This window comes from Micromys minutus, assembly GCF_963924665.1.
Source record: "Micromys minutus genome assembly, chromosome: 5".
NCBI lineage: Eukaryota > Metazoa > Chordata > Mammalia > Rodentia > Muridae > Micromys > Micromys minutus.
In genome coordinates this window covers 81,915,403-81,933,512 of record NC_137974.1, presented here as the reverse complement: position 1 = coordinate 81,933,512, position 18,110 = coordinate 81,915,403, and the positions used below count along the sequence as shown (strand labels likewise).

At 43.5% G+C, this 18,110-nt stretch overlaps 1 protein-coding gene across 2 annotated transcripts in view; it reads right to left on the bottom strand.

Annotated features, from left to right (window-relative positions):
* The window catches only part of IL1R1 (interleukin 1 receptor type 1), a 41,463-nt gene that overhangs the window by 8,794 nt on the left and 14,559 nt on the right, over positions 1–18,110 (bottom strand). Inside the window, exons 1-6 of one of the 2 annotated variants that reach the window (XM_080916652.1) lie at positions 18,022–18,074; positions 16,612–16,675; positions 6,234–6,471; positions 5,949–6,138; positions 4,776–4,944; positions 2,535–2,600 (exon numbers count right to left, since the gene is read on the bottom strand). In XM_080916652.1, the coding sequence (XP_080772778.1) occupies positions 2,535–2,600; positions 4,776–4,944; positions 5,949–6,138; positions 6,234–6,471; positions 16,612–16,669 (721 nt within the window). In that variant the 5' untranslated portion in view covers positions 16,670–16,675; positions 18,022–18,074. Of the gene's footprint in view, positions 1–2,534; positions 2,601–4,775; positions 4,945–5,948; positions 6,139–6,233; positions 6,472–16,611; positions 16,676–18,021; positions 18,075–18,110 lie in introns of those variants that run through there. The other variant, XM_080916651.1, reaches the window with a different exon arrangement.

Here is an 18,110-nt window from a genome sequence, read left to right as displayed (position 1 = left end):
TTGCTAAGTATTGTGCACTGAGAGAAGAAAAATCGAGCTCAATTTTTTAAAAACATGTTTTCTCCCATGGGAGGCTCTGGAGCGGGAAATAAGATCCCGGAGTATACCAGACATGGTCTTCATCACAGCCCGGCCCACCTGCATCTTTTTTTATTACTTTTTTAAAAAATTTATTTCGCCTGCATGAGCGTTTTGCCTGTAGACAGGCTACACACAGAGGCTAGAGGGTGTTAGACCCTCTGGAGTTGGTGATCATCGTGGGCTGCTATGTGTATGCTGGGAAATGAACTCAGAACCTCTGGAAAAGCAGCTTTAACCACAGAGCCATCTCTCTAGCTCCTCCCACTGACACATGTTTCCTAGGTTACTATTCACTGGCCTCTAGATGCTCCTCACAGACAGGTAGGATACATTGCTTAGCCTCTCTGTCAGAATGAGCACACTGGTGTCTAGCTGCTCCTCATTAATAAAGACACCTCCTCTTCCTAACAGGAAAATGTCCCGGAAAGATTTCCAAGCTAGCTGTCTTTACCGTTTATGCAAACTCATTGACACCGACCATTTGTCTTTTCATGGCCAAAATTTATAAGACGCATCCTTCACTGTATCTCTCTTCATTCAGGATTTTTTTTTTCTAAGATCCCTCTCCACTACCAAACCAGGGAAGAGTGAAGGAGTGTATTTGTGCAGACATTTGCCTTTGGATTCTGAAGCCTTCTGAGATGTATTGCTCTATCTTCTTGGCTAGCTTGGACAAAAAGCTTTAATCCAAGCAGTGGATTTCATTCAGGACCATTGTTGATATGAAGTTTCTAAGTTATGTTACCTTTATTGTAGGATAACTTCTCATTTATCCTTTACTTTCTTAGTAAAAGTAAGTACATGTGATGATATATTCATCACCTTCCTTGTTTGTGTGTGTGTGTAAGGGTTCAGGTGTAGTTGCACATGTATGTATATGTGTGCTTGTGTGTGTGTACGTGTAAGGATGCAGGTGTGCATATGTATGTTTGTGCAAGTGTGAAGGTGTACCTATGTATGTGTGTATGTGTGTGTGCAAGTGTAAGGGTGCAGGTGTACCTGTGTATGTGTGTGTACCTGTGTATAAGCTTGTATATATTATAGAGTACAGATGCATCTGTGTGTATGTGAGTGTATATGTGTGTGTAAGGGTACAGGTGTACCTGTACAAGTGTGTGTATCAGTGTATGTGTGTAAGAGTATAGGTGTATCTGTGTGTGTGCAGATATATCTGTGTATGTGTGTAAAAGTGCAGGTGTATCTGTGTGTATATCTGTGTATATCTGTGTGTGTGAGTATGTAAGGGTGCAGGTGTATCTGTGAGTATGTCTCTCTCTCTCTGTGTGTGTGTGTGTGTGTGTGTGTGTGTGTGTGTGTAAGGGTGCAATGTATCTCTCAGTGTGTGATGTGTGTGTATGTATGGTGTGTATGTATGTGTAAGGGTGCAGGTGTATCAGTGTGTGTGTGTGTATGTGTAAGAGTGCAGGTTTATCTGTGTGTGTGTAAGGGTGCAGGTGTATTTGTGTATGTGTGTATAAGGGTGCAGGTGTATGTGTATATGCATGTGCATTGGAGGCTCAGCAACAAACTTAGATGTCCTCAGGAACACTACCCTTCCCCTTTGAGATGGCTTCCTCTGGCATAGTGGAGCTTACCTACTACTCCAGACGGGCTGGTCATCCAGCCACCGATCTGCAGTGTCTCTGCCTCACCAGCACTGAGATCACATTGTACACCACCACACCCAGGTCTCAGCATGGACGATGCTTTCAAACTCACGTCCCCACAAGCCTTTGCTGATAGAGTCACTCCATCGTCTTTCTGTTTCATTATTTTTAAGATAGAACCCGTTTGTGGTCAGGGCTAACCTCAAGCTCACAATCCTCCTGCCTGCACTTCCTAAGCTATGGTGCACACCGCCAGCCTAACACAGCGTGCTCTCTCTCTCTCTCTCTCTCTCTCTCTCTCTCTCTCTCTCTCTCTCTCTCTCTCTCTCTCTCTCTCTCTCTCTCTCCAAGCTGCAAAGACTAGTCCCTACATGACAGGAGGGGACACACATTACTACAATGATCAAGATGGATCTTTTCTCTTTAGTCTTTAAAAAGCTGATCAGCTTGGGAAAGCATTTTGTAGAACAATTATCATTTTTTACATATATTTTTTACATAGTCTTAACTCTTACAGCCTAAAAGATTAGCTCTGCCTATAAAAAAAATCTGTGCTGATTAGATAAATTACATATCATTAGCATGTGGCTGCTCTTTGCACAGATAGTAAGGTTTCATTGGGAAGTAGGAGAATCTGATATGGTTAGATTTTTACCTTAAGAGGCAAAAACTTTTTTAAAAATTAAGAAATAAATTGAAACTATTCAAAACTCATTTAACTATACAGTGGACAGTGGACGGTGTGCCACCGTCTCTCTGTGCCTTGTGCTGTGTGTGTCGTGTAACTTCCTCTTGAGTCCAGGGATAACGGCTTCTCCACACCCCGCCGGGAGGAAGCCTGCTTACCTGGATCAGCTTCGATCGTCTCATTCCGTGGACTCAGGATCACAGGTCGGTCCCTCTTGACTTCCTCTGCAAGAAGAAACCGCAAAGAGCTCCTGAGCCTTTGTCCAGGCAGGTCACAGGGGATACCAGCGCTGGGCCAACACTGAACTGGACCTGGTTGGATAGTCCCTCAAGTACAGCAGCAGAGACAGGAAGTGAGGAAGAGGAGAGGGGACCCCAGAAACTGAACCCCTGACGCAAGCCTGGACCATACACAGCACAGAGGTAGAGTAGGTATCCTCCAGTACACACACACACACACACACACACACACACACACACAGGTACACCTGCACTCTTACATACATGTGTGTTCATGTACGCAGAAACACAAACATACCCACACAAGAGAAGACGGAGAACCAGGAACTAAGAAAGTACAGCCATTAATGAGAATCTGTTCCGTATACACACCTATGTGCACAGGAGCCTGGGGGTTGGAGGGTTCCCCTCGAATTGAAAAGTGGGGAAGGTGGTATCTGTAGGGTCAGTGCTGGGCCCCGTGTGCTGAAATGACTGTGTGGAGTGTGGGAAATGCGGCTGTGTGTTGTGTGTACGGTGAGCCTAGCATGAGCTTGCCTGGGAGAGCTGCAACTGTGTCCGAGCATAATTACTCGAAGATGATCTTTCTGCTCTTCTTCCACAAAAATTAATTAATTAATTAATTAATTAAGTAATTAAAATTTTTAAAAGGCCTGGTTAGCTCAGCTTCTTCTTACTGAAAATACATTTACAGAAAGGGTGAATGCTTGCCTGTTCCCAGGTAACTTGTAAAAGTGCAGTTTGGTTCATTTTTATTGTGAAACTGGTTTTTACATGATATATGGATGTGATACTCATATCATATTCAGGGAGCTCTGAAAACATGAAGAACGGTCCTCACATGCATGCTAACTGCACATCTGTTTCATAGCAAAGCACGTGACTGTGGGGTGAACGTTCGTCACCCTAACCTTCTCAAAGCCTGACAGGCCACACACGCCATCTTCTTACAGAAGAACAGACACCAAGATTAGGGACCAAGGAAACAAAACAGTTACATACATACTGGGCATGTCACATCTCCCAGCTTCTGGGAACCGACTCCACTGCGTGACCACTCTATTATACTTTTCAGTTTGTTACTGTCACTCCTGAGTGTGGGACCCAAAGTTCCATCCACAGAAGACAAATGCCCCACCACTGTGCTATATCCCCAATGCCAGTGACTCCTGTAGAGTCAGACGCCCCAGGGCAGGCTCTCACACGGTAACATATACCCACTAAACAGAGGCCAGGGGCTCCTTTGAGGAACTACCTTCTATCATATCTAAGAATTTTACAAGGCCCATTGGAAAGTGTAATTCATAATTAGCACTGCATCAGAAGCAGGAATGGAAATTTTCCATGTGCTACTTCCTAACAACAACAACCAAATTGAAATTAAGACTGAAGGACTTTGCATTGTACTTTAAACATGGAATGTCCCTCACGGGCTCATGAGTTTGGATATTTGATCCCGAGCTGGTACCACTGCTTAGAAAAGCTATGGAACCTTTGGGAGATGAAGCAGAGTTGGAGACAAGATAGATGACCCCACTTCTATCTATCCACCTATCCATCTATCCATCCATCCATCCATCCATCCATCCATCTACTTACCTATCTATCTTTATCTCTCTATCTCTATTTCTGGCTCTATATATCTATTCTCTCCCCCTTCTTCTTCTTACCCTCCCCCTCTCCCCCTGCAAACCTTCTTACCCTCCCCCCTTTTACCCTCCCCCTCTTATTCTCCCCCTTCCTCTGCCCTCCTCCCCTTCACTCTCTTCCTTTCCCACTCTCCCTGCCCTCTCCCCCTTTCCTTCTTCCCTTTCTTTGGCCCCCCTCCCCCTCTCCCTCTCTCTCCCTCTCTCTCCCTCTCTCTCCCTCACTCCTTCCAGTGAGCCCATGAAATATCATCATCCTGCTTCCTGATTACGGGCCAGCCTCACATTCCAGCTGCCATGCCTCCCTCACCAAGACCAACTGTCTTCTCTCCGGACACACGAGTCAAAATAAACCGCTTCTTCCCTGTTTTGGTTTTTGTGACCAACAGACATTGTGAGTCATTGGTCAGTTCCTAGACTTAGTTCCTTTTTAGACAACGGAGGGATGACATCAGAGCGATGGTTCCTAGAGCCGTTTCCACAAGACAGCACGTGGGTCAGAGCTACGACTCACCGATGGTGACAAATTGTATTACTCGGGTGACCGGATATTGCTTCCCCCGGTACGTGTAGGATGTGCGGCAGGTATAATGCCCTCTGTGTTCTTCTGCCACGTTCCTCACCAGCAGTCTATTCTTGACTCCGGAGAAGCTCGTGTTGTCAACAGGCAGAGGTTTGCAGTTCTAGAGAAGAAGAAACAAAAAAGAGGCGTGGGACGGTCAGTAACTCTCCTGTGCAATGAAATAGGAACAGCAGTTCTTTCTTCACCTCTGCAGATTCATGACTGAGAAAGTGACTAGAAACTCAGATGCATACCGCATGTTTTTAATCACTATATTTGTTTTTTTTTTTTTTTGGGGGGTGGGTAACTACATTTCAAATTTTCAAGCTCAGAGACTTATGCCACAAAGACGAGTAAAGACAAATTTATTTCACAGAAGACACGATTGGAGCACATTTGTCAACACCACAGTCCCTTGCTGCATGGATATTATTTATTTTGTATTCTTTCAGCTCTAAAAGATGATGTTCCCGTGAAAGTTCCACCAGACTAGGTAATAAAATGTGCTATGTCCCACCCTACTGTTTAAGTGGCTACAGGCACTACTATGTTATATATGAAGCATTTAACTTTTCAATAGTCTTTGTATGTGTGTGTGAGTGTGTGTGTGTGTGTGTGTGTGTGTGTGTGTGTGTGTGTTTTACAGGTTTCTGCACATGAGTGTAGTACCCATGGAGGCCAGAAGAGGGCAGCAGGTGGAGCTGTAATTACAGGCCCCTGTGAGCTGCCTACTGTTCACACTGGGAAACAACTTTCAGTTCTGTGCAAGAGCCTTGCGTGTTCTTAATCACTGGGCCATGCCTGCAGCCCCAGAACATATGTTTTTGGTGAAACAAAAAATACTGTTATAAAAAGGTATCCTTTAAGTGGCTTAAATCTCTAATTCATCTTCTCTAAAAATGTTTTATTACTTTTCTTGAAACTTACTAAAGCAGAGACAATGGTTTTAAGATTTCAGGTGAGCCGTAAGGATCAATGAACACAGTCCCAAATATTTTTGTTTGTTTCCCTATGAAGGTGCACTCCTACAGAGAAAACAGCAGCCAGGCAAACCCTTTCATAGATACATTTTACTGTTCACAATGGAAAACTGTAAAAGTATTATCATGCTAAAAACAAAATTACCTTATACCACTGAACTTCAGGTAAGTCATTATTTTCATCTTTAAAAAAATCCAAATAAGGGCAGACGAGACTTCCATCCCCTGCGATGTGAAGGCGCTGTGTGAAGCTGGCTTGTGCGTTGTAACACAAGCCAGGGTCATTCTCTAAGACATTCACGGTTATTTTGGTTTTGAGGCAGTAAGTTGAGTTTCTAAAACAAAGCAAAATATGGAAATTGATCATTATCAAGGGTTTTTTATGTAGAATCTTAGGACTCTAGTCTGTATATACACATTCCTTTCTTACCTTACTATACAATAGTAATATCCTGAATCCTCCATCTTGGCAGGAACAAACCAAAGACGCTCATTCTGCTGGTGAATCCTGGAGTCCCAGTCCGCTGATATGGGAGTCTTGCTGTCATTTTTATACCAAGTTATGGTGCTGCCACGTACCTCGTTCAGCGTGAGAGGACAGTTGCGAATATCAATCTCATTCACGGATAAGAATAAGACGATCTGATTCGGATACTCTGTGCACTCGTCTTCAGAAGAGGGAAAGGAGAGGCGGTTTCAGGAGACGTTTCTGCTGTGTCTTTGTGAGACTTACACGTTCTCTCTGAGCTCATTGGCTAGTAAGGATGCCAGTTCCCACCATATGTACAGATTCCAGCTGTGCATCCGAGAGCATGGTCTCCAGAGTGTGAACCATTTACAGTCGGTTCCAGCTCTGCCGTGTGTTCCCTGTAGGCTGTACCCTGGGCAGGTCACTTATCCCCTCTTACGTTCTCCTTATAGCAGCAACTTCCGTACAACGGAGAATAGTGAAGGCTGAGTGGATACCCTCCCCCTTGAACAAACTATGTGGACAGCCACAGGACACACAACTGTTCCAGGCCTGACATCATGCTGACTTCCATTTTCTCAAGATGCTCAAAGAGATGTAAGAGATGGTCAACAGAGACATGAAACAATTTTCTAAAAGATGTCTAGAAATTAAAAAAAAAATGCATCAGCAAGTTGAAAATATGCTGGGAAGGAAAATTTAAAAAAACAAAACCAAAACCACAAAGAAGCAACAGTAGGAAATGCCCGAGACTGAGCGATAGAGAGCATCTGGGACATGCTGCATACGAATGGCTGGGGGAGTGTTTGACACTGAAAGCATGTTTGGAAGGCATGCTGAAATTTCTCGAGCTGTTATAACTTGCCTGAGCCCCAAAGACAACATAAAGACCAAGAAAAGAAAAAGGGAAATCACACCAACTATCTCAAACAAGATTAGCAACACCAATGACAGAAAATCTTAAGTAGCCAGAGATACCTTTGAAAAATGTATTTGCTTATTCTTTTTTCCAAGACACGGTTTTTGTGTGATGTCTTGGCTATCCTAGAACTCACATTGTAGACCAGGCTGGCCTCGAACTTAGGGAGATCAACCTGCCTCAGCCTTTAAGGCACTGGGATTAAAAGCATGTGCCACCACCACCTGGCTACTTTTGCATTTTTAAGTAACAGTTGTGGATGAACAAAACCAAAGGTTACAACCATCCTTCTAGGGAGTAAAAATAGTATCCAGCTGTAATCCCAGTGAAAATGTCTTTCAAAAGCAGAGAGAGGATTTTAAAAGCTCTAAGAACCCACCCTCAGGAGACCTATATTCTCCAGAGATAGTCAAAGAATTCTTTCATAAACAAGAAGACAATATTGGACGAAACGCCCTGTTAGATAATACTTCCTTCACAGTGAAAGTTCACAGTTGCAGGTGCTTAACATTTGATGAGCCTATGGGGGAAATTTTAATCTTCAAATCCTAACACTCAACCCTGGCCTCAAAGAGACACAACTGTTCACGATGCAAGCTGCTTTTAGCCCGTCTGTAAGAATCCTGAAGGTCCTCTAAGTTCTAACTGTACTCAGAACTCTGAGCCCATGTCTGTACGGAGACTCAAGACCATCTCTTACTGTGGGCACCTCTAACAATAACAACCAAAAAAAAGTTATATCACCCACAGTTATATCAAGAACTAATCAGGAAAACACACCACAGGGTCCAGTTTCCCTAAATGACCTCTCAGGGTTGCCTACAGGGCTCCCAAGCCTGTGACAGTGCCCGTATTTTCAGGAATTCCTTTGAAACCTTACTTTTTTGTATCATGAATGAGGGCATTGCGTGGCTGACACTGAGGTCTGCTGCTTGCTTCAATGTTAGCTGTACCTTCTTAGAGCACTGCTGTGTGGCCTCTGGGTGCCTAGGGGACTCAAGCAACAGAAACAGTGTCTTTTGCTTGGGCAGGCATTCCTTTGTGGTGAATGGGTTCCCCAGAGGTGCATTCATACCATGTAAAACACTAAGCTTCTTTTAGAGGGCACCCATATCCTCAGACACCACATCTTCCCATTATCAGCTTTACTCTGCCTTTTAAAAAAAAAAAAAAAAAACTCCTCTGCTCTGCCAGTGAGATCTCTAACCTCACTAGAAACCCGACTAAAAACCAACACTGCCAGCAACAACTATGCTGTATTTTGGATGGTAGACTGCCTTGAAATCCCCTCCATAAAAATCAGCAGTCACCTCTAAATTCAGCTTGCGCATAGTTTCCAGACACAGACCACACTAGACAAGTTCTTTACAAGAAGGCGCTATTAACAGCCTCTAGATCAACAGAGAATCATCTTAAATTTCCACATTCCTACTGGCATTTTGGTCCGAGCTCCCACCAAAATCATGAAGGAAGTTCTGATTACAAAATTCCAGGGCTTTCTAACTGACATCTCTCTTTTTCCCATAAATTCCTCAAAACAAATTTTTTTTTCCAAAGATGATGACTTGTCACAGCATCAGGGTCACTTCTCTGGTTTTACCTTTTTCCCTTCATCTTTTTTTCACTTGTTGTTGTGACTGAGATAATCAACAAGCAATTTTAAATAAATGAAACACTTGGTTGTGCTTTGAAAGCCACAGTGGCTGGCTCAGCTGTTTCAGGATCCACACAGGAGACAGCGCATCCAAGACAGTGGGAGCTTATTCATGGGTGACTGCCACCTGGCTGTGTACTCACTCATAGCAGAATTAAAGCCATCTTTAATGTGTGAACAGCTGATCATAGGGGGGGGGGTAAGAAACAGAGAAAGCACGCCCCAGGAGGCTAACTGCCCACAAACCCTAGAAATTACTAGGCCTTGCCTGCACAGCCTTCCCAGGTGTGAACAGCTCCTCGAAATGTTGAGCTAGCATACCATTTAGAAAATACCAAACTCGATTAGTCCAGCAGCAGCATAAGCCAATAGTAAATAACTGGGAAGAGACTGTCGAAATAAGAGAAGAAAGAAAAATTAAAGATTCCAGAATAAATACATCTTTCAAAAAAATCAATAAAGATCTGGCAGGGTTAAAACAAACCTTTAATAAATAAATCTCTAACCAGGAGAAAAAAAGGAGTCTCATTAAAGGGATCTTAAAAGGGTAAGAGGGTTATTATGTACAGCCTGACTGTAATAAATCCAACATCATAAACAAAATGGCTAAGATTTTTGAAAGACAAAACCTATCAAAACTTCCTCAAGGAGAAACAGATAGCCTAAACTGCCCTGTGCTTTCTAAGAGAACTTGTAGTAAAGGACCCTAAAAGAGAATGTTTCAAGTCCGTGTGGCTTCACCTTCAAGTCCTTCCTGATATCAGAGACATGGCTGTCAGCTTTGAACAAAGCCTCCCAAATATTAGGATATGGTGATGCCCTCACATGTGATCAGCACCAATCTGTTATTCAAACTAATTGCGTTACAATGAAACGACAAACCAAACTCTCTTATAAACACAGACGCGGATCTTTCAAATATTTACCAAATTGAATCCTACAGAATATAGTTAAAAGATAATTACTATAAATTTATATTTGAAAAATTAAAACTTTAAATATTCCCATATGCTAAGAGATTTATTTCCATTATGCAAAAATCTCAACAGATGCAGAAAGAGGTATTTATTTAAAATTCAATAGAACTCACAGCAAACTGTGGTTTTAAAGATCACATTACAGTAGTAGCAAAGGCATTAAGAACTGAAGCTAAACATATAAAATAAAATTATAGAGTGAAACTTTGAAAATTTCACTTCAGTAAGTTAAATAAATTACAAATAAGTAGGTAAATGTTGTGTTTGTAAAACAGAAGATTTTTTTTCTTGCTAAGCTATTCTTGTTCCAAACATATTTATATTTAATTTAACTTAGCCAAAATATGGTCAGAAAATTTCATACAAATTGACAAACAAGGCATTTGGTTTCTTCTCTCTGAGCACCACAAAAACTGATTACCAAAATCTTATAAACCTATAAAGCTTTATAACGTTAGCACAACTAAGTCAGCGTAGCATCAGAATATAAATAAATATGTCACTGGAAGAGCTAAGAGACCTGGACAGAATCACACAAATATACTGAGGTGGATTTTGACAAAAGTATAAAATAAATTATAAGAAACAGTCATCTCCTCAATTTGTATGTTCCAAAGAAAAACAACTTAGGGAGGGTTTCTAAACTACGAACCTACGAAATCTGTAAATCATTTGTCTCTAAAAGCAGGGAAAGGGGTTGATTGGCTTCAGGTTTCTTTAGGCTCTCCCTAAGTAATAGGCTTCTGACACTCAGAGAAACATTTGTTAGAAAGAAGGAAGAGTCAGAAAGTTGCTGATAAAAATGGAACAGCATGTCTTATTGCTTTGTGCTTTAGCTACCACCCCCTCTCCTCAGTTCCCTAATTTTCAAGCCAGGACCTGTGCACCCATCGTGTCTCTGAAAACTAGCAGCTTTTCACGGGCAGAGCAGGTCTGGAGTTTGTCAAACGTCGGGTTGCTGACCTGACCCAGAGATTCTTCAGAAGAAGAGCCCAATCCTCCAGGTGCTCTGTGAACAAACTGTGTCAACTATATAGCACGGCAGCACGTGTTCACTGAAGCTAAAACGTCAGTCGGAGCACAAGAGCCATAGCCTAAGGGAGACCTGAACGTTCTGGCATATTCCCGGGAATGAGAATCACACTCACACACCATAGCTGTCCAACGGATCCGGAAAAGGTTTCAGACTCACATCTGAAAAACTCTGAGGTCATACATGGCCAGGAAGTGAAGGCTAAGGAAGAACTGTAAACAGCCTGCATGCTGCCCCTCAGCAAAGGGTAGAGAACATATGGCCACAGATCTTCCGATCACCAGCCATGACATCAATGGACACACACTAGACTTTACAAGGCTGGTTCAAAAAGCCTATCAAACAAATTAACAAAAACAGCAGCAGTGACTTAAAGCATTTATAAAATAAAAATCACCTACAATGGGCCAGAAAGATAGCTCAGTGGTAAAGAATGCTTACTGTCCTCTCAGGACCAGAATTCAGATCCCAGCACCAACCTCACACAGCAAAGAGGCCGGTAACTCCAGCGCCGTTGTGAGTCGTCCTGATTCTGCCTTCTCAAGATGGCTGGCCCCTGGACAAGCAGTCAGTCACATGCCACATGAGCCTTCTCCCCGTTTACTAGTCAATAAAGGCCAGAGCAGTGGGGAGGGGGGATGGGAGGTCTTAGAGGGTGGGGGCAGGGAGAGAGAGAGGAAGAGGTGGAGGAAGAAGAAGATAGAGCAGTACCATGTGGCCAGGAGAAGTTGCAAGTAGCGAAGGTTCTCACAGCTGGGAAATAAGTCAGTATAGTGTTAATTCTGCCCAATCTGGGCGTATCACTTAAATATAATAACTGGACTGTATGGGGTTTGGTGTTAGAAATTACTGCAACACAGCTCCAAGCGTTGCAAGATTCCCTTCTGGACTCCATGAGCAATGGTACATGTGTGCACATGCGCACACACACACAAAGAGAGAGAGAGAGACAGACAGACAGATAGAGACAGACAGAGGGTCAGAGAGGGACAGACAGACAGACAGGGAGACAGACAGAGGGACAGACAGACAGACAGACAGAGACAGACAGACAGAGAGGGACAGAAAGACAGAGAAAGAGAGAGTCAGTAATAACAACAAACAATGGGTACATAGAAGGAGGACCTGATTTCCAGATTATAAGCTAGGCTACCAAAAATGCCCGATTTCAGCAAAATACTACAAACAAACAAAAACCAACAACAAAGAAGAAAAACAAAACAGGAAAGTTAGTTGCACGGGGTTAAAAAAAGCTACCAATGAATTGTTTCAGGGGAGTGTGGGGTGTTACATTTACCCTACAAAAACTATTATATCTTTCAAAACTATATCCCAACTACTGAAAAACTATTTCTAAAATAGAGAAGAACTGTGTCTTACCAAGGAGAATGTTCATGAAGAAGAAAGAAGAGGAGAAGGGGAGGAGGAGGAAGAGGAGGAAGAAGAGAAAGAGGAGAAAGAAGAGGAAGAGGAAGAGGAGGAGAAGAAGAAGAAACCATTAAATCTGAAATTTTGGGATGAAAAAAATCCCATAACTGAGAAAAAGTGTGTTTCACTAGAGTCTGGATATGGAATGACAGAAAAAGGAGCTTGTAAACAACCATTAATCAGCTGAGTCTTTGGTGTCTCCAAGAACAAATCACTTATGCATAATGGGAATTCCAAGAAAAAAAGAAGAGTCAATAAAAACCATGTGGAGAAATCACACTTCTTTCCCCCAAACACATTAATTTACACATCTAACGAGCTTTAACAACTTTAAGAGTAAGGCAGAAGACACATCCACCTAGGTACTTCAAGAGTGCAGTCGTAGGAAGGAAAGGAATGTTGAATGCGGTAAGAGACAACTGTCTTGTACTGCACACAAGTTTTTCCTTAAGTGTAATTGTTTCCCAAAACCCACCAGGGCCAGGAGGAAATGAGATGCCATTTCAAAATGAAGGAGAAATGAAGATATTTACAGATAAACCAAGACTAGGTGGTTCATCAAACACCATGACTCTCCTATTAAAAGAAAAAAACACAAAAACAAAAACAAAACCTCAGAGGGAGTCATGAAACCTACAAAACAAACCATATCCACACAAAGAAATAAGAAATATCAGTAAACTAATCAAAATATAAAACTTTGGTTTCATAATTGTGCAAATCCATAATCTAAAACAGACTTTTTTGTAAAAGCATATAAGTAGTTTTGGCTTGTACCCTCTCTCTTTTCACCACTTGTGAAGTCAAAATGGCATAAAATGATGAGTATAAAGCACACACACACACACACACACACACACACATATACATACATATACATGCATGTATATACATATACACCATATATATACATCATATACACATATACATCATATATATACAGACACATACATCTATACATATACATATAATTTACATATACATCTTATTTGCATATGCATTTGATTTGCATAGGATGTGTGTGTGATATGCATATGCTATACATGTGCACATCCATATGTATATGCATCATATACATATACATTATGTATATATACATATGCATGTGCATATACATATACCTAACTATGTTGTGCGCGCGTGTGTGTGTGTGTGTGTGTGTGTGTGTGTGTGCTTACACCAAAAGATAAGTGTGGCTACTTCCCCTGACTAAAGAAACCTCTCCTACGGCAGGTAGAGACGATCACAGAAAACCATAGCTGGACGCAATGAACAGACTGGTGGATCTACCTCCATCGACAGCACAGCTCCTGCATCTGTGGCTCAGGAAACTTAAGGAAGAGAGAGCGGAAAGGCTGCAGCACCAGGAAGTGTGCTGTGAACCCGTCTCCCCTAGAAATGGCTGCATAAGAAAATCAGAACAATGGCCGTATCAAGGGACATATTAACTTGGAAGGGTCCATAGACCAAAACCAAAAAACTACAGGCAACTAATGAGAGGAGGCAGGGGGACCTAACAGAACTGACTAATCACAATCACAACAACACTATCAACTTGAACTTGAGAGGGAGGGGTCCAAGGGAAGGTGAGTGGGAGAGGCCAGATGGAGGACAAGAAGGAGCAAACGAGGATATTCCTACTTAAATTTCTATTGAAATCATATTTTTAAAAAACACTAGTAAAACCATATTGTCCATGGGCATGTAAATGGATAAACAATTGTTCTGTGCCCATAAGACAGAGGGTTGCCACAGCCAATCAGTAATCAGCATTAGTACACAGGGGTGGGCCTCACACCTAATCTGAGTTAAAAAAAAAAAAATCATCAAATCCCTTTCCCTCAAAACGAGCACAAGACGATCAATCTGTTCAGTTAACATTTTGGAGAGTACAGGACCATCTGTGGCTTGTCTGGGAAGAGGTGGTGGGGAAGGATGGAGAGGAGGCTGGAGAGTGGTAGGTGCATTTATTATCTTGGCTTCCATTGTGAGTTCATAATAGACGTGTACATTAACACGTCAAATACTGACAGATCTCAGTAAACCTCTCAGGAACTCAGCCTGAACTAGGGGTGGGTCAGAGTCTCACGTCGAGGGCTCTAACACTTAGCTGCAGAAACCAGCAGCAGCAGCAGCAACAGTAGTAATCTGAGTTGGACCTACTCCAGCATGAAAGCAACATGTAAGTTGCTACATTAAATAACTCACAGCTGCTGTCTCACTTGGCGCACCTGCCCTGAAGTGTTCCTATTTTACACACACACACACACACACACACACACACTCACCCCAAGACACTTTCTCTACTTGGCCCTCTGAAACTTTAGGTCAGACTTTTACTAGCTCTCGGCCCATTGAGGCTGGGCCGTCAATCACCCGACAGGAAGCAGAACTCAGTTCTTGATACTATCTTCCTTACCGCACTCAGTGACCTCGATCGGTCTCAGCTCTTGCACCAGCTGCTTTGCTGGATGCTCTGATTTCATACTTCCATCCTGTCTCTTAGTCCCCATGCTGCATTCAGGGGCAGCATTCAGAAACCCATCAGTATGCACACGGTATGCACATAATATGCACACTGGGAGCATCAGACATATTGCATTAGTGACATACAACTCTACTTTGTTGTTTGCTCAAACCAAAGCCTAGGCCTCAGCCCTACACCCCACATGGACTCCATCTACGAATCCTGCTAGCTCAACATACACCCCAGCCTTGGATGACTCTCTTCTTTATCTCTGGTCAAGTCAACATCATCCCCAATCCAGGACACACTGTTATCACGGCTTGCCTGGATCATCACAATGACCGCTGAACTGCTAACTCTTTCTGCCTCTGCCTTTGCCTCCTGAGATTCTATTCTAACAGAAAACAAAAAGGAGTCACATAAAATACATTAGTCTCTCTGAGATGTTGTAGCTGTCCTTGCAGTGGTGCTGCTGCTGGCTGTGGGGGTAGGGAGGTGGGGGAAAGGGAGGGGAGGAGGTGATTGTTGGTGGTGGAGGAGTGGGAAGAGGTGGTGGAGGGGGAGGAGGTAATTGGTGGTGGAGGTGTTGGTGGTGGTGTTAATGGTGGTGGTGGTGGTGGTGTTAATGGTGGTGGTGGTGGTGGATGTGGTGGTGTTAATGGTAGATGTGGTAGTGTTAATGGTGCATGTGGTGGTGTTAATAAGGTGGATGTGGTGGTGGTAGAGGTAGCAGCACTGGGGACAGCAGCAGTGGTGGCAGCTGCAGATATCTAGCCTAGTCCTCCTCCTGTGTCTGACCCCACAGCACTAGAGTTGCAGGCCCTTGCATAGCAGTGTGTGACTTTTTACTTGGGTGCTGCAGATCTGACTCACTCTCTCACTTTTCAGTTAGCATAAAGTCACCGCCTCAACCCCTCTGGTTTTAAACAAAGAACTCAGGCCATTCAAGGTTTCCCTCAATCTCTCTCTCTCTCTCTCTATCTCTCTCTCTCTCTCTCTCTTCTCTGTTAAGCCAGTAGTGTTGTGTCTGCTTGCCTCTCATCTCTCCGTTCTAGTGCTCCCTCTCTCTATGGAGGTGCTGGAATGTGCCTGACACTTTGGGCCTTTACACATGCTAACAAGGTCCCGTTCTCCCCCCCCCCCCCAGCCTGGAATCTACATGGCATCTTTTCTTCCCTCCTTCAGCTTCTAGTCAAAATCAACCTCTCAGTGAGACATCTTTAAAACCAAACCTTCTGACTGCTCCCATCCCCAGATATTCTGTGTTTTCCTAGTGTTTCTGACTACCTTATCTGCACTACTACGTGACTTATGTAATTCATCCTTTCTCTTCCAAAAGGAATGCGACCAGGCACAGCTGCCTGCATAAAGACTGGTCACTGCTACAGCTTCAGTCCCTGCCAGCAGACACTCTGTAAAGGCCCAATAGATTTATGGTAAGAAATGAAGAACAGACCGTGAAACGGAAGAAACCAGACCAGAACAGCAAAAGCATCTGTGGGTCCATGACGGGGCTTGATACCTAATCCAGCACAAGCAGGCGGCACACACACCTTCCCATCCGCCATGAGGTGTCAGGAGGCCTGGACTAGAGCCAGAGACCTAAAAGGCAGCTATCATTTCAGATCTAGAGACATCCACCGCCCTGAGCTCCTAATCTCACGGGCCCCAGGTCCCCCAAATACCAGGCAAAGAATGAGAGTTAAAGAATCGGAGGAAAGACTTTCGGGTGGACAGTTCTAGGACCAGGAGACTCCATGTCCTAGGTGTAGCTGAAGAAAAAGTCCCCATAGAGGGACAGTGCCACAGGTGCTCCGTCACCTCCTCCTGTGACCTAGAGTAGAGGGAACATCTGACTTACCGGTCTCCAGCGACAGCAGAGGTACAATGAGACAAATGAACCCGAGTAGCACTTTCATATTCTCCTGGAAAAACAGAAGAGGGGAAAAGAGGCAAGGTGTTACTAACCCAGCAAACGTCTCCACGCCCTGAGCCCTGTCCTCACCCACACCCCCAGGTCACGATGAAGATCCTTCCTCACCATTCCAAGTTACGAGAGGCTTCTGGTAAGGTTGGAGGGGGATGGCTGTGTGTGATGGAATTGGAGACACACTTGACAATTTGAGATTCGAAGCATTTCTGGCATCTTTCTCCAAATACCTGTCTAGTCTCGAACTCTATGTGAATCTTCTCAATACACATTGACAACCAAAATAGAGCACACCCGGTTCTTCACACCCATGGGAGCTACGTTTACAGATCCAACCAACTGCCGGGCTAATGGCCTTGAGAGACTGTGCTTCTGTGTAGAAGATGCGTGGTTTTCAGGATATTACGAGTCTCTAGGACACAAGGGAACAACTATTGACGTGACACTCACACACTTGATTAGACACCATAACTATCCAGGAGGTGATCAAAGCACACCGGTGGTCGCCATGGGGGTAAAGGGACAATCGGACTCATTAAACCCAAAGTCTCTGCCTTTGTGCATTTGTCTCCACCTGGAAGATAATTCCCACACCAAACTGAAGTCAAGCCATCATCTTAAAACCCAATATTCAATTGCCTATAGAGCGTGATACATGGAGATTTACCCAAACACAAAACGAAATTAAACTGACAAGCCGAAGCTGGCCTTCTTCTTGTGGTTTGGGTGGATTTCCCTTTGCTAGGGATTTTTCTATTCCCCAGGTCTCTGGTGAACGTGTATGCATACAAAAGAGAAAGCTCCCGTCAGTGGCTCCAAAGTCCTCACCAGCACGACTGGAGAGGGCGCTTAGCATTTCTGCTCCATGTTAAACTGCATTCCTAGTGGCTGGGTCTACTTTTCAAAATCTTACTCTTACAGCTTCATTTTACAGAGTGCTGAGTTCTGTGGCACCTTCATCGGATGGACACTGTACATTGACCTTATTTAGCCTTAATTACCCTCACCTGTCTCCATAGGTGAAAGCCTAGGTGTCTATCAACGAGTCCCGCCTTCTCCTGACACGTCATACACGGGCTTTTGCTAGGTCCCACGTATGAAATAAAACTCGTTTGCCTTTCTTTTTGGTAGTACCGATCTTCTCCCATTCCACTCATTTTTCCAAAATTGATACAACTCTGTTCTTTTTCCACGACTGAATAATGTTCCCTTGTGTCTATGGACCACATGGGTGCTAGCCATGTTGAAGATACCTAGGCTGATTGCAAACCTTTGCTATTTTAATTATGTGGATCTTTGTCCTTTTATATTGAAGGGATTGTTGCCGGATTAAGTACTCACCTAATCTTTTACGTGCCCATTACTTCATCCACAAACCAAAGTCCCTAGGGCACTGTCAAATTAACGCAAAGAAGAACACAAAGTTGTGA